The sequence below is a fragment of the Scyliorhinus torazame genome, chromosome 8 (genome assembly GCF_047496885.1).
Source record: "Scyliorhinus torazame isolate Kashiwa2021f chromosome 8, sScyTor2.1, whole genome shotgun sequence".
Taxonomy (NCBI): domain Eukaryota; kingdom Metazoa; phylum Chordata; class Chondrichthyes; order Carcharhiniformes; family Scyliorhinidae; genus Scyliorhinus; species Scyliorhinus torazame.
The window spans coordinates 24,853,459-24,866,919 of NC_092714.1; the positions used below are offsets into that span (position 1 = coordinate 24,853,459).

General features: G+C 47.1%; 1 protein-coding gene across 1 annotated transcript in view; it reads right to left on the minus strand.

The window, feature by feature from the left end:
• The window catches only part of LOC140428722 (uncharacterized), a 95,652-nt gene that overhangs the window by 42,736 nt on the left and 39,455 nt on the right, over nt 1–13,461 (minus strand). The window contains exons 4-5 of the mRNA XM_072515445.1: nt 9,639–9,840; nt 106–465 (exon numbers count right to left, since the gene is read on the minus strand). Of these exons, the coding sequence (XP_072371546.1) occupies nt 106–465; nt 9,639–9,840 (562 nt within the window). The remainder of the gene's footprint in view (nt 1–105; nt 466–9,638; nt 9,841–13,461) is intronic.

The following is a 13,461-nucleotide window of genomic DNA, read 5'->3' on the forward strand; positions in this document are numbered from 1 at the left end:
GTCCCTGCTGTTTATTATTGTGCATGACTTTGGGAGCAAATAGAATTGCCTGGGCAGCTGTCTCTTACCCACCAACACCCAGCTGTAGCCTCTGTGCAAGAGTACCTGCTTCCATGGTAATGGCGGCTGTTTTGTCCGTCGCCATCTCTGACCGTACTGTTGTCTGAGTTGGAAGAATTGTAGTGGTTGGGCTCCTCTGTCCTGATTGGTTTACTGGCCATGTGCCATTGGGAGTATCGGTTGTGCTACTTTTTATCCACAAAGAATCTGTTGAATCAGTTCCATTGGATTTCCCAGCCGGTGTTGTTGAGTTCTCGGCTGTAACATTTTCCAGGATCATCGTAGGCCGGATCGTTACAGTGGTCACGCTGGTCACATTTGAACTCTGTGTTGCTTGCATTGCATTGCACACATCTCCACTCTGACCTTGCACTGTTAGTGTGTTCTTGGTTTGTAGGATGCTATCTGCAGAAGAACAAGGAATAAGTTCAATTAGTGGAAAGGAATCAGTGTTTTTACATAATATACCGTGCCTGCGTACACACACATATATATATATAGACACAGACGGACACACACAGGTAGCTATTGTCACTTGTGTTGGACAGCACGGAGGACTGCTTGGGACACGCATTTCAGACAAGTCTTCAATCTCAGCAGAGTTGTGCCTTATCAGCAAAAATCAACTGATGCCAATCCCTGTGGTGCGATGAGCCACCGATTGCAGATCAGATTCGAAAACCCACCACGTGTGCATTCATCCAGCACTCCAAATTCTCCAGCCTAGAGTTTCATCTATACTCTGTTGCAGTGTGTGATTCTTGAAGTGATTTAAGCATTCCTGTTATAGCAATACTGCTGATATTGCCAACAAGGGCAATAGATTTTTCCTCAGTCTGACGTCTTCACCCACCATGTTACATCAACCTAACAGAACTTGAAACTCTAATTGACTAGACCCTTGCATTTTTGCAGGATTTATTTATACTCTAATCTCAGGAATCTTGGCTAGTGTAAGGCTGTGTGACTCAGACAGGTCAGCTCTAACCTTTGACCAAGGCTGTACCACAATCTGCAATAACGGTTCCTTACTTAGAGAACTGCTGTCACACTTCGTTATGTATCGCTTAAACTACATTGACATCCATGATCAATAGAACTGGCCACGGATGCAGGTGGTGTGTTGAGTGAGCTACTGACGTTGGTTTCTTAAACAACGCAGCTGGTACCATGTGTTATTGGTCCTTGGATGTCAATTGAGATATTAATGTACCTCTGACTTGACCAGCCTTGCCAAATCAATAGCCCAGTTCCTTCTGAAGCAGCATGATTAAGTTGTTGCCAGTGTGGTTCTCGAGAGGTGATTTGAGATGATTAATTTAATCCGGTTTACTTGTAAAGTCATAGGTGTTAACTTCTGGTAGGTATGCTCTGCTCAATGTATCGGCTAGGACCATCTTCTCCACTTCCTTATAAGACACGTTCAGACAAAACTTTTGGGTATAATTTTATTTTTTTTCTCATTCAAGGGCAGCACACAGGGTGGCAGCCCACAGAGCTGCTTGCCCGCAAGGAATCAATATAGGTCTGTGCAGTGCCTCTGCTACACAAACAGGTTTTGTCCCCTTGGAGCATTTTTTGGGAGTCTGTTTATTGTCTTGAGAATTATTGATTCCAACAGACAGTGATCCTTTTCAATATTCACCGCCATCTATCTATACATGTAAGCTTCAAACCTATCTATGTGGGGAGACAGTGGCGTAATGGTATTATCACCGGACTGGTGATCCAGAGATCCAGGGTAATACTCTGGTGACCAAATTCGAATCCCGCTATGGTGGTGGAAAGTGAATCCAATAAATATCAGGAATTAAAAGTCTAATGATGACAATAAAGCCATTGTTGATTGTCATAAAAATACTCAGCTGGTTCACGAATGTCCCATCCGGAAGGAAATCTGCCATCCTCATTGGTCAGATAGATGTATCAACTCGCTATAAAATCAAAACCTAGCATCGACCTAGGCACTGCAATTGACAACGGCAAACCCAGCTCTGTCGACCCTGCAAAGACGGGTGGGTTTGTGCCAAAATTAGGAGAGCGGTCTCAAGCAACAGCTTGACACATTCATTCTGACAGAATCATACCTTACAGGTAACGTCTCAGCAATTATTATCACCATCCCTGGGTACGTCCTGTCCCACCAGCAAGACAGACCCAGCAGAGGTGGAGATACAGTCAGGAGGGAGTTGCCCGAGGAGTCCTCAACATCAACCAGGGACCCCATGGAGTCTCATGGCTTCAGGTCCTATCTGCTAGGCTGGTGAGGGAACCAACATGAGGGAAAAACATACTTGGCCTCATCCTCACCTGCCTGCTGCAGATGCATCTGTCCATGACAGTATCGGTAGAAGTGACCACCGCACGGTCCTTGTAAAGACAAAGCCCTGCTTTCACATTGAGGATACCCTCCATCGTGTTGTGTGGCACTACCACCATGCTAAATGGAATAGACTTTGAACAGATCTAGCAACTCAAGACTGGGCATCCATCAATGGCTGAATTGTACTCAGCCAAAATCTGCAACCTCATGGCCCACCATATCCCCCACTCTACCATTACCACCAAGCCAGGGGATCAACCTGGTTCAATGAAGAGTGCAGGAGATGAAGAGTGCAGGAGCAACATCAGGCACAACGAACATAAGAACATAAGAACTAGGAGCAGGAGTAGGCCATCTGGCCTCTCGAGCCTGCTCCGCCATTCAATGAGTGAGATCTTTTGTGGACTTCCGGCCCGAACACCATAACCCTTAATCTCTTTATTCTTCAAAAAACTATCTATCTTTATCTTAAAAACATTTAATGAAGGAGCCTCAACTACTTCACCTTTGCAAGGAATTCCATAGATTCACAACCCTTTGGGTGAAGAAGTTCCTCCTAAACTCAGTCCTAAATCTACTTCCCCTTATTTTGAGGCTATGCCCCCTAGTTCTGCTTCCACCCGCCAGTGGAAACAACCTGCCCACATCTATCCTATCTAATCCCTTCATAATTTTATATGTTTCTATAAGATTCCCCCACATCCTTCTAAATTCCAACGAGTACAGTTCCAGTCTACTTAACCTCTCCTCGTAATCCAACCCCTTCAGCTCTAGGATTAACCTAGTGAATCTCCTCTGCACACCATCCAGCGCCAGTACGTCCTTTCTCAGGTAAGGAGACAAAAACTGAACACAATACTCCAGGTGTGGCCTCACAACATCTTATACAATTACAGCATAACCACCCTAGCCTTAAACTCCATCTCTCTAGAAATGAAGGACAAAATTCCATTCGCCTTCTTAATCACCTGTTGCACCTGTAAACCAACTTTTTGTGACTCATGCACTAGCACACCCAGGTCTCTCTGCACAGCAGCATGTTTTAATATTTTATCATTTAAATAATAATCCCTTTTGCTGTTATTCCTACCAAAATGGATAACCTCACATTTGTCAACATTGTATTCCACCTGCCAGACCCTAGCCCATTCACTTTGCCTATCCAAATCCCTCTACAGACTTCCAGTATCCTCTGAATTTTTTGCTTCACCACTTATCTTAGTGTTGTCTGCAAACTTGGACACATTGCCCTTGGTCCCCAACTCCAAATCATCTATGTAAATTGTGAACAGTTGTGGGCCCAACACTGATCCCTGAGGGACACCACTAGCTACTGATTGCCAACCAGAGAAACACCCATTAATCCCCACTCTTTGCTTTCTATTAATTAACCAATCCTCTATCCATGCTACTACTTTACCCTTAATGCCATGCATCTCTATCTTATGCAGCAACCTTTTGTGTGGCACCTTGTCAAAGGCTTTCTGGAAATCCAGATATATCACATCCATTGGCTCCCCGTTATCTACTGCACAGGTAATGTCCTCAACATATTCCACTAAATTAGTTAGGCACGACCTGCCCTTTATGAACCCATGCTGCGTCTGCCCAATGGGACAATTTCCATCCAGATGCCTCGCTATTTCTTCCTTGATGACAGATTCCAGCATCTTCCCTGCTACCGAAATTAAGCTAACTGGCCAATAATTACCCGCTTTCTGCCTACCTCCTTTTTTAAACAGTGGTGTCACGTTTGCTAATTTCCAATCCGCTGGGACCACCCCAGAGTCTAGTGAATTTTTGTAAATTATCACTAGTGCATTTGCAATTTCCCTAGCCATCTCTTTCAGAACTCTGGGATGCATTCTATCAGGACCAGGAGACCTGTCTACCTTTAGCCCCATTAGCTTGCTCATCGCTACCTCCTTAGTGATAACAATCATCTCAAGGTCCTCACCTGTCATTGCCTCATTTCCATCAGTCACTGGCATGTTATTTGTGTCTTCCACTGTGAAGACCGACCCAAAAAACCTGTTCAGTTCCTCAATCATTTCCTCATCTCCCATTATTAAATCTCCCTTCTCATCCTCTAAAGGACCTTAGCCACTCTTTTTTGTTTTATATATTTGTAGAAACCTTTATAATCTGTTATTATATTCTGAGCACGTTTACTCTCATAATCTATCTTTCTCTTCTTTATAGCTTTTTTAGTAGCTTTCGGTTGCCCCATAAAGATTTCCCAGTCCTCTAGTCTCCCACAAATCTTTGCCACTTTGTATGCATTTTCCTTCAATTTGTTACTCTCCCTTAATTCCTTAGATATCCACAGTCGATTTTCCCTCTTTCTACCGTCCTTCCTTTTTGTTGGTATAAACCTTTGCTGAGCACTGTGAAAAATCACTTAGAAGGTTCTCCACTGTTCCTCAACTGTTTCACCATAAAGTCTTTGCTCCCAGTCTACCTTAGCTAGCTCTTCTCTCATCCCATTGTAATCCCCTTTGTTTAAGCACAAAACATGAGTGTTTGATTTTACCTTCTCACCCTCCATCTGTATTTTATATTATCATAGATTTACAGTGCAGAAGGAGGCCATTCGGCCCACTGAGGCTGCACCAGCTCTTGGAAAGAGCACTCTACCCAAGGTCAACACCTCCACCCAACACTAAGGGCAATTTACCATGGCCAATCCATCTAACCTGCACATCTTTGGACTGTGGGAGGAAACCGGAGCACCCGGAGGAAACCCACGCAGACATGGGGAGGATGTGCAGACTCCGCACAGACAGTGACCCAAGCCGGAATTGAACCTGGGACCCTGGAGCTGTGAAGCAATTGTGCTATCCACAATGCTACCGTGCTGCCCAATGAAAATCGCTTATTGTCACGAGTAGGCTTCAATGACGTTACTGTGAAAAGCCCCTAGTCGCCACATTCTGGTGCCTGTTCGGGGAGGCTGGCACGGGAATTGAACCATGCTGCTGGCCTGCCTTGGTCTGCTTTAAAAGCCAGCGATTTAGCCCAGTGAGCTAAACCAGCCCCTATTTTAAATTCCACCATATTGTGATCGCTCCTTCCGAGAGGATCCATAACTATGAGATCATGAATCAATCCTGTCTCATTACACAGGACCAGATCTAGGACCGCTTGTTCCCTCGTAGGTTCCATTACATACTGTTCTAGGAAACTATAGCGGATACATTCTATAAACGCCTCCTCAAGGCTGCCTTGACCGACCTGGTTAAACCAATCGACATGTAGATTAAAATCCCCCATGATAATTGCTGTACCATTTCTACATGCATCCGTTATTTCTTTGTTTATTGCCTGCCCCACCATAATGTTACTATTTGGTGGCCTATAGACTACTCCTATCAGTGACTTTTTCGCCTTACTATTCCTGATTTCCACCCAAATGGATTCAACCTTATCCTCCATAGCACCGATGTCATCCCTTACTATTGCCCGGATGTCATCCTTAAATAACAGAGCTACACCACCTCAAAGAACAAAGAACAAAGAAATGTACAGCACAGAAACAGGCCCTTCAGCCCTCCAAGCCCGTGCCGACCATGCTGCCCGACTAAACTACAATCTTCTACACTTCCTGGGTCCGTATCCCTCTATTCCCATCCTATTCATATATTTGTCAAGATGCCCCTTAAATGTCCCTATCGTCCCTGCTTCCACTACCTCCTCCGGTAGCGACCTCCCTTACCATCCACTCTGTCCTTCCGAATAGTTTGATACCCTTGGATATTTAACTCCCAGTCGTGACCATCCTTTAACCATGGTTCAGTAATGGCCACAAAATCATAGTCATTCACGATGATTTGTGCCATCAACTCATTTACCTGATTCCGAATACTACGAGCATTCAGGTAAAGTACACTTATGTTGGTTTTTATACCTCTGTTTTGAATCTTAACACCTTGATCTGTAACCTCTCCTACGTTATTTTTCCTCTTAACTTTTCTCCTAATTTTTCTTGCCGTTGAACCCATATCTCCATGTAACAACCTGCCCCGTCGCTTTCCATTTATGTTTTTACTTCCCATTTTATTCCTTTTAGTATTACTGGACCTATTCAGTGAGCTCCCCTCAGTCACTGTACCTTGTACTGTCGCCCTTTTTGATTTTTGACTATTGTTTCTCTGCCTTACACTTTCCCCCTTACTGCCTTTTGTTTCTGTCCCTGTTTTACTACCTTCCGACTTCCTGCATCGGTTCCCATCCCCCTGCCACATTAGTTTAAACCCTCCCCAACCGCTCTAGTAAATAGCCCCCCTAGGTCATCAGTTCCAGTCCTTCCCAGGTGTAACCCGTCCAGTTTGTACAGATCCCACCTCCCCCAGAACCGGTCCCAATGCCCCAGGAATCTGAAACCCTCCCCCTGACACCATCCCTTCAGCCACGTATTCATCCTATATATCCTGTCATTTCTACTCTGACTAGCACGTGGCACCGGTAGTAATCCTGAGATCACTACCTTCGAGCTCCAATTTCTTAACTTCCTTCCTAGCTCCCTGTATTCTGCTTTTAGGACCTCATCCCTTTTTTCACCTGTGTCGTTTGTATTGATGTGTACCCCGATCACTGGCTGTTCACCCACCCCCTCCAGAATGTCCTGTACCCGCTCCGAGACGTCCTTGACCCTAGCACCAGGGAGGCAACACACCATCCTGGAGTCTCGTTTGCGGCCACAGAAACGCCTGTCTATTCCCCTTACAACTGAACCCCCTATAACTATTGCACTGTCACACTCATCACCCCTCCCCTCTGCAGCAGAACCAACCGTGGTGCCACGAGTTTGGCTGTTGCTGTTTTCCCCTGAGGCCATTCCCCTCAACAGTATCCAAAGCAGTATATCTGTTCTGCAGGGGAATGGCCACAGGAGATTCCTGCACTACCTGCCTCACTCTCTTGCTCTGGCTGGTGGTCACCCATTTCCTTCCTGCCTGTGGAGTCTGAGCCTGCGGTGTGACCACCTCTCTATACGTGCTACCCACGATACTCCACAGAGTCTCCAGCCGCCGCTCCAGCGTTGAAACTCGAGCTTCCAGGAGCTGTAACCGGAGACACTTTCTGCATACATGCTGACCCTGGGGACTGGAACTCTCCCCAGACAGACACATGGAGCAAGAGGAGCAGACCACGCCTTGGAGCTGTCCTGCCATGAATTATTCCTTTAAATTAAACCTTGAGGTGTTAAATTAAAAAGGAGTTGTCAGCCTGGTTAAGCTACAACACAGGACTACTTGTGTGTCAAACAGTATAAGAAGCAAGCAATAGACAGAGCTAAGCGATTTCACAACCAACAGATCAGATTTAATCTCTGCAGTCTTGCCACATCCAGCCATGAATGGTGGAGGACAATTAAAAAACTCACCGGAGGTGGGCAGCAGCACAGTGGCGCTGTGGGTTAGCCCTGTGCCTCACAGTGCCAAGGTCCCAGGTTCGATCACAGCTCTGGGTCACTGTCCATGTGGAGTTTGCACATTCTCCCCGTGTTTGCGTGGGTTTCGCCCCCACAACCCAAAAGATGTGCAGGGTAGATGGATTGGCCATGCTAAATTGCCCCTTAATTGGAAAAATTTAATTGGGGACTCTAAATTTATTTTTTTTAAACTCACTGGAGGAGGAGGCTTCACAAATATCATCACCCTCAATGATGGAGGAGGCCAACACATATGTGCCAAAGACAAGCTGAAGCGTTCACAATAATCTTCAGCCAGAAGTGCTGTGGCCCAACCATCTTCAGCAGTTTCATCAATGACCTTTCCTCCATCATTAGGTCCGAAGTGTGGACATTTGCTGATGATCGTAGAGTGTTCAGTACCATTCGCAGTTCCTCAGATACCGAAGCAATACATGTCCACGTGCAGATGTGGCATAGACATAGAATTTACAGAGCAGAAGGAGGCCATTCAGCCCATCGAGACTGCACCGGCTCTTGGAAAGAGCACCCTACCCAAGGTCAACACCTCCACCCGATCCCCATAACCCAGTAATCCCACCCAACACGAAGGGCAATTTTGGACACTAAGGGCAATTTATCATGGCCAATCCACCTAACCTGCACATCTTTGGACTGTGGGAGGAAACCGGAGCACCCGGAGGAAACCCAGGCACACACTGGGAGAACGTGCAGACTCCGCACGGACAGTGACCCAAGCCGGAATCGAACCTGGGACCCTGGAGCTGTGAAGCAATTGTGCTATCCACAATGCTACCGTGCTGCCCATACCGTGCAAGTAACATTCACACCACACAAGTGCCAGGCAGCAACACCTCCCAAGTGTAAAGTCTCAGGCAAGCAACCACTCGGGAGCGATGACTGTGGAAAAGTTTTGATTCGGGTATTTATGTCCCAGCAGTCCTAGGAAAAAGGGGGCAGCTCCACCCCATGTGATGTTCTTTAATTTTTTGATGAAGATGGTTTCGAAGAGTACTGTCTCACAAAGAACATCAAGCTATATTTTGAACAAAGCTTATTTATTTACACTACATCTAAATAGATTTGATTTGCTTGCTAAAAGATTACAGATTGACTAAATTTATGATTCTAATTACAGAGTTCTGATAACACGACGATTCACTATCTCGCCGAACAACCTACTCCCCGAATCAAGAGTACCACGTGATCATGTATATGCGCTTGATCACTATCTAATAGTTGGATGAGTTACATTAAATTGTTAATCCTTCATTATTCTTACAATGCACATATTGACACACACCCCTCATTCGTGTAAATCGTGCTCAGATGAGGCCACTGGGATTCGGAGGTTGCAGATCCCTGGGCCTCCTGTAGGGCTGTAACACCTACAGAGCACCTAGCCAGCTCCCCATTACACTTCAATGGCATTATCATCACTGAATCCCCCCACCATCAGCATCCGAGGGATTACCACTGAGCAGAAAGGTAACTGGATCAGCCGTGCCTACGCCACATGGAATGCAGAGGTTCGAGCCAGCAGCTCACCACCATCTTCTCAAGGGGTCAATTAGGGCTGGGCAGCCAACGCTGGCCTAGCCAACGACACATCCCATGAACAAAAATAAAATTATTAAAGAGTATCAATGTTCCATTCAGCATTTGACACAAGTGAGGAGTTTGCAGGAGCTCTGGGATCCTGTTGTTTCACTGACCCCCACACACATGCATACAGGAGAGGCAAAACATAAAATCACATGTCAACGACTCAGAATCCATGCACATGCAACAAACGTTCGCTCCGCATCATGCCATTTTTACCTCCAAGTTTAACATCGTAAAGGTATTCACTGATAGTAGTTAAGTTGCGGAATCCTTGACAGAGCCATTCGAGACTGTAATTCTGATTCACCGCCAGCATAAAGCCAAGGCCTGGGTCCTGCTGGTCTCCAAGGGTTGGCTCTGGGCAGAGGACGTGGACATTAGCATCAGATGTATTGTGTGTTAGGAGAGCAGCTGTCAGCTGTAACATATAATTACAGCGCATGAGAATTTATAGATAGAAATGCCAGCTATTGGTTAATTACTACTGTTGTGGTTATGAGTGCAGAATGTTGCTGGGCCAACCCAGATCCCTGAAGTTGAATCACAATATTGCCTGGCGACTCCACTCGGAATTATAGCATTATACATTTCCAAACTGGGATCCAGTGGCCCTCGAGGAACTGCAAGAGCGTTCCTCAGGAAGGACGTCTGTACTGTTGTCATTAATCTCCGCCACCAGAACCATACACATCACACCTCTGTGCTTTTATTTTGTTGATTGGCTGACATTTTATCTCTTGTTGCTACAGATATAAAATATTTTCAGTAACGGGCAGCTGATACTGTTCTTTTCGGGAAACTGAGGATCTTTTAAAAGTCATAGTACAGGGACCAGGGAACCGGGAGGGAGATCATGGGCCCCGGCACTTCTCCAGGGACCAGGCACACCGATCACAGACCATCTGTTTGTCAGATTTAACGTTTGTAATTTGGTGTCAAGAACAATCCCACCACACAAAGCACCATGGAATCTAAAGAGTGCATTGCGACATCGAATTAATTATGTATGTTTTGAATTTTATGACCACAGTGTACTTTTATTCATCAAACGATGGCCTGGGCTCTGTTGCTTGAGTTCTCTATACTTCTGTAATACAAACCATCCGCATGCATAAAAGAACAGCGGCAATCACCTGACGGACAGTTAATCACCTCCTTTCAAAAATAGAGCTGTTTTCATTTAGGCTGGGAACCATTCCAGTGAGTGTTTCCAAAGTTGCAGGTTTTGAATTAAAGTCCATACGATCACAATCAGCAGCTACCTACCAGGAATTGGATAGTCAGGATCACTTAAAATAATAATAATTTGTATTAGTGTCACAAGTAGGCTTACATTAACACTGCAATGAAGTTATTGTGAAAATCCCCTAGTTGCCACACTCCAGCGCCTGTTCAGGTACACCGAGGGAGAATTCAGAATGTCCAAATTGCCAAACAGCACATCTTTTGGGACTTGTGGGAGGAAACTTGAGCACTCGGAGGAAACCCACGCAGACACGGGGAGAACGTGCAGACTCCGCACAGACAGTGACTCAAGCCGGGAATCGAACCTGGGACCCTGGTGCTGTGAAGCAACAGTGCTGCTCACTGTGCTACCGTGCTCCCAGGTTCCAGGTTCGATTCCCGGCTTGGGTCACTGTCTGTGCAGAGTCTGCACGTTCTCCCCGTGTCTGCGTGGGTTTCCTCCGGGTGCTCCGGTTTCCTCCCACAGTCCAAAGATGTGCAGGTTAGGTGGATTGGCCATGCACAATTGCCCTTAGTGTCCAAAAAGGTTAGGTGGGGTTACTGGGTTACAGGGCTGGGTGGAGGTGTGGGCTTGAGTGGGGTGCTCTGTGAGCAGCTCTGGGAGCAGCCGTCTCCATCATCGGGGAACAAACTTTCTGGCATCTCCGAAAGGGCATCTTGCCACTAGGCCTGCGAGACACCAGGGTATTGTTGCCCACTTATACAGGGGAACGATTGAAGATCCTGCTTCCTTTAAACAGCAGATGGCCCGACTCCCAGTTGTTTAAAAATTTGCAACCAGTCCAGGCGGATCTTTTAGAGCCAGTCTCTGCTTAAGATCCATCTGGACTGGTTGCAAATTTTTTAACCAAGTTCCGGCGGACGACACAAGGTCATTAGCCAATACCCTGAGGTTTTCCAAAAAGGCCTTGGCAGAATAAAGGGAGCAAGGGCGAAGGTTCATGTGCACCCCAATGCCCCACCCAAATATTTCAGGGCACCACCAGTCTTATATGCCCTGCTGACCAAAGTAGCGGCCAAACTTGAGAGGCTTGCGGGTCTTGGGATTTTACAGCCAATGCAGGACAGTTTGCAGAGTGGGCTGCTCCTGTAGTACAAGTTCTCCAATCCAACAAGATGGCCGCCTTTGTGGAACTGCAAACTAGCAATCAACAAAGTTTCCCATTTAGACCTCCCTATGTCACGCATAGAGGGCCTCTATGCCAAACTGGCAGGCAGCCAATCCTTCGCAAAACTGGACATGAGCAATGCCTATCTCCAGTTAGAACTAGACAAGTTGTCCAGAAAGTACATGCTGATCAATACCCATAGGGGTTTACACAAATACACATGTCAACCCTTTGGAGTCTCATCGGCATGTGCCATCTTTCAATGCGTAATGGAGAATATTCTACAAGGGCTACCCAAAGTGGCAGTATATTTGGATGATGTGCCAATCACAGGAGCCACATGTGGTAGTCACCACTGTTGTATATAGTGTATCAATTTATTACGCAGAGATTTTCAGCGATGGACCTTCGCATCAAGCCAGATCACCTGCAGCTGCACCCTCAAGCAGACAACGCCACGTCGGCCTTCAACCACTGGCTAGCTTGTTTTGAAGCCTACATCGGATCAGCCGCAGAACCACCCTCAGAAGCACAGAAACTACAGGTCCTGTACACACGGGTGAGCTCCGATATTTTTTCTCTTATCCGGGACGCGCCCAACTACACTGAGGCCATGGTGCTTCTGAAAGAGAACTACACACGGCCGATCAACACACTCTATGCCTGGCACCTCCTGTCCACGCAGCACCAACTTCCCGGTGAGTCATTGGAAGATTTCTGGCGCACCATGGCGAGGAACTGCGATTGCCAGGCAGTTTCGGCCGTTCAGCATTCCGAACCCTTAATCAGGGATGCTTTCGTTACGGGCATAGGGTCGGCGTACATCCGCCAGCGCCTCTTAGAAGGGGGTACGCTAGACCTCGCGGCGATCAAGAAACTCGCAACCTCGTTAACGGTCGCCTCCCATAATGTGCAGGCGTACGCCCCCGACCGCACGGCGACCCCCTCCTGGACATCGTGGACCCCACCAGCAACCACTCCCAGCCAACCCCAGGAAGTCCACCTCCGGGGTTTCGCTCCCAACGTGGCTGGCAGCTCCAGGACCCGTCCTTCTCCGCAAGCACGTGCGGCTCCACAAGGCGGACCTGTTGGTCGAGAGGGTACAGCTACTCCATGCAAACCCGCAGTACGCCTACGTGGCGTACTCTGACGGCCGCCAAGACACAGTCTCCCTCAGAGACCTGGCACCAGCTGGGTCCCCACCCCCCACCCCCCCAACTGCCCCGGCGCCACCCATCCTCCCCCAGCGCACCTCACCACAGCCCCCGCTCCAGGACGGTCCGTCCTCCCATTGGTTCCATCCGGGGATGAAGATGAGGATTACATGCTCCCGGAGTCACTGTAACTGCTATAGGTTTCTCTGTACCATCGCGACCACGTCAGCGCCTGCATCGCCACCGGGACTGCGGCGCTCGCAACGGAGGACCAAGGCACCCGATTGGCTAAATTTGTGAACTTTTCCAGAACTGTACACTTTTTAAAAATGCTCAATTACATGTAAATAGTTTTCCACCATCCCCGCCGGACTCTTTTTTAACAGGGGGTGAATGTGGTAGTCACCGCTGTTACCACTGTTGTCTTTCGTGCATTACCACGGAAAAAGAGCATCGAGAAAACCTGGAGGAGGTTCTGAGACATTTTTCAGATGGGGAAAGTGTGTCCAGGCCGGCAAGGTGACTTACTTA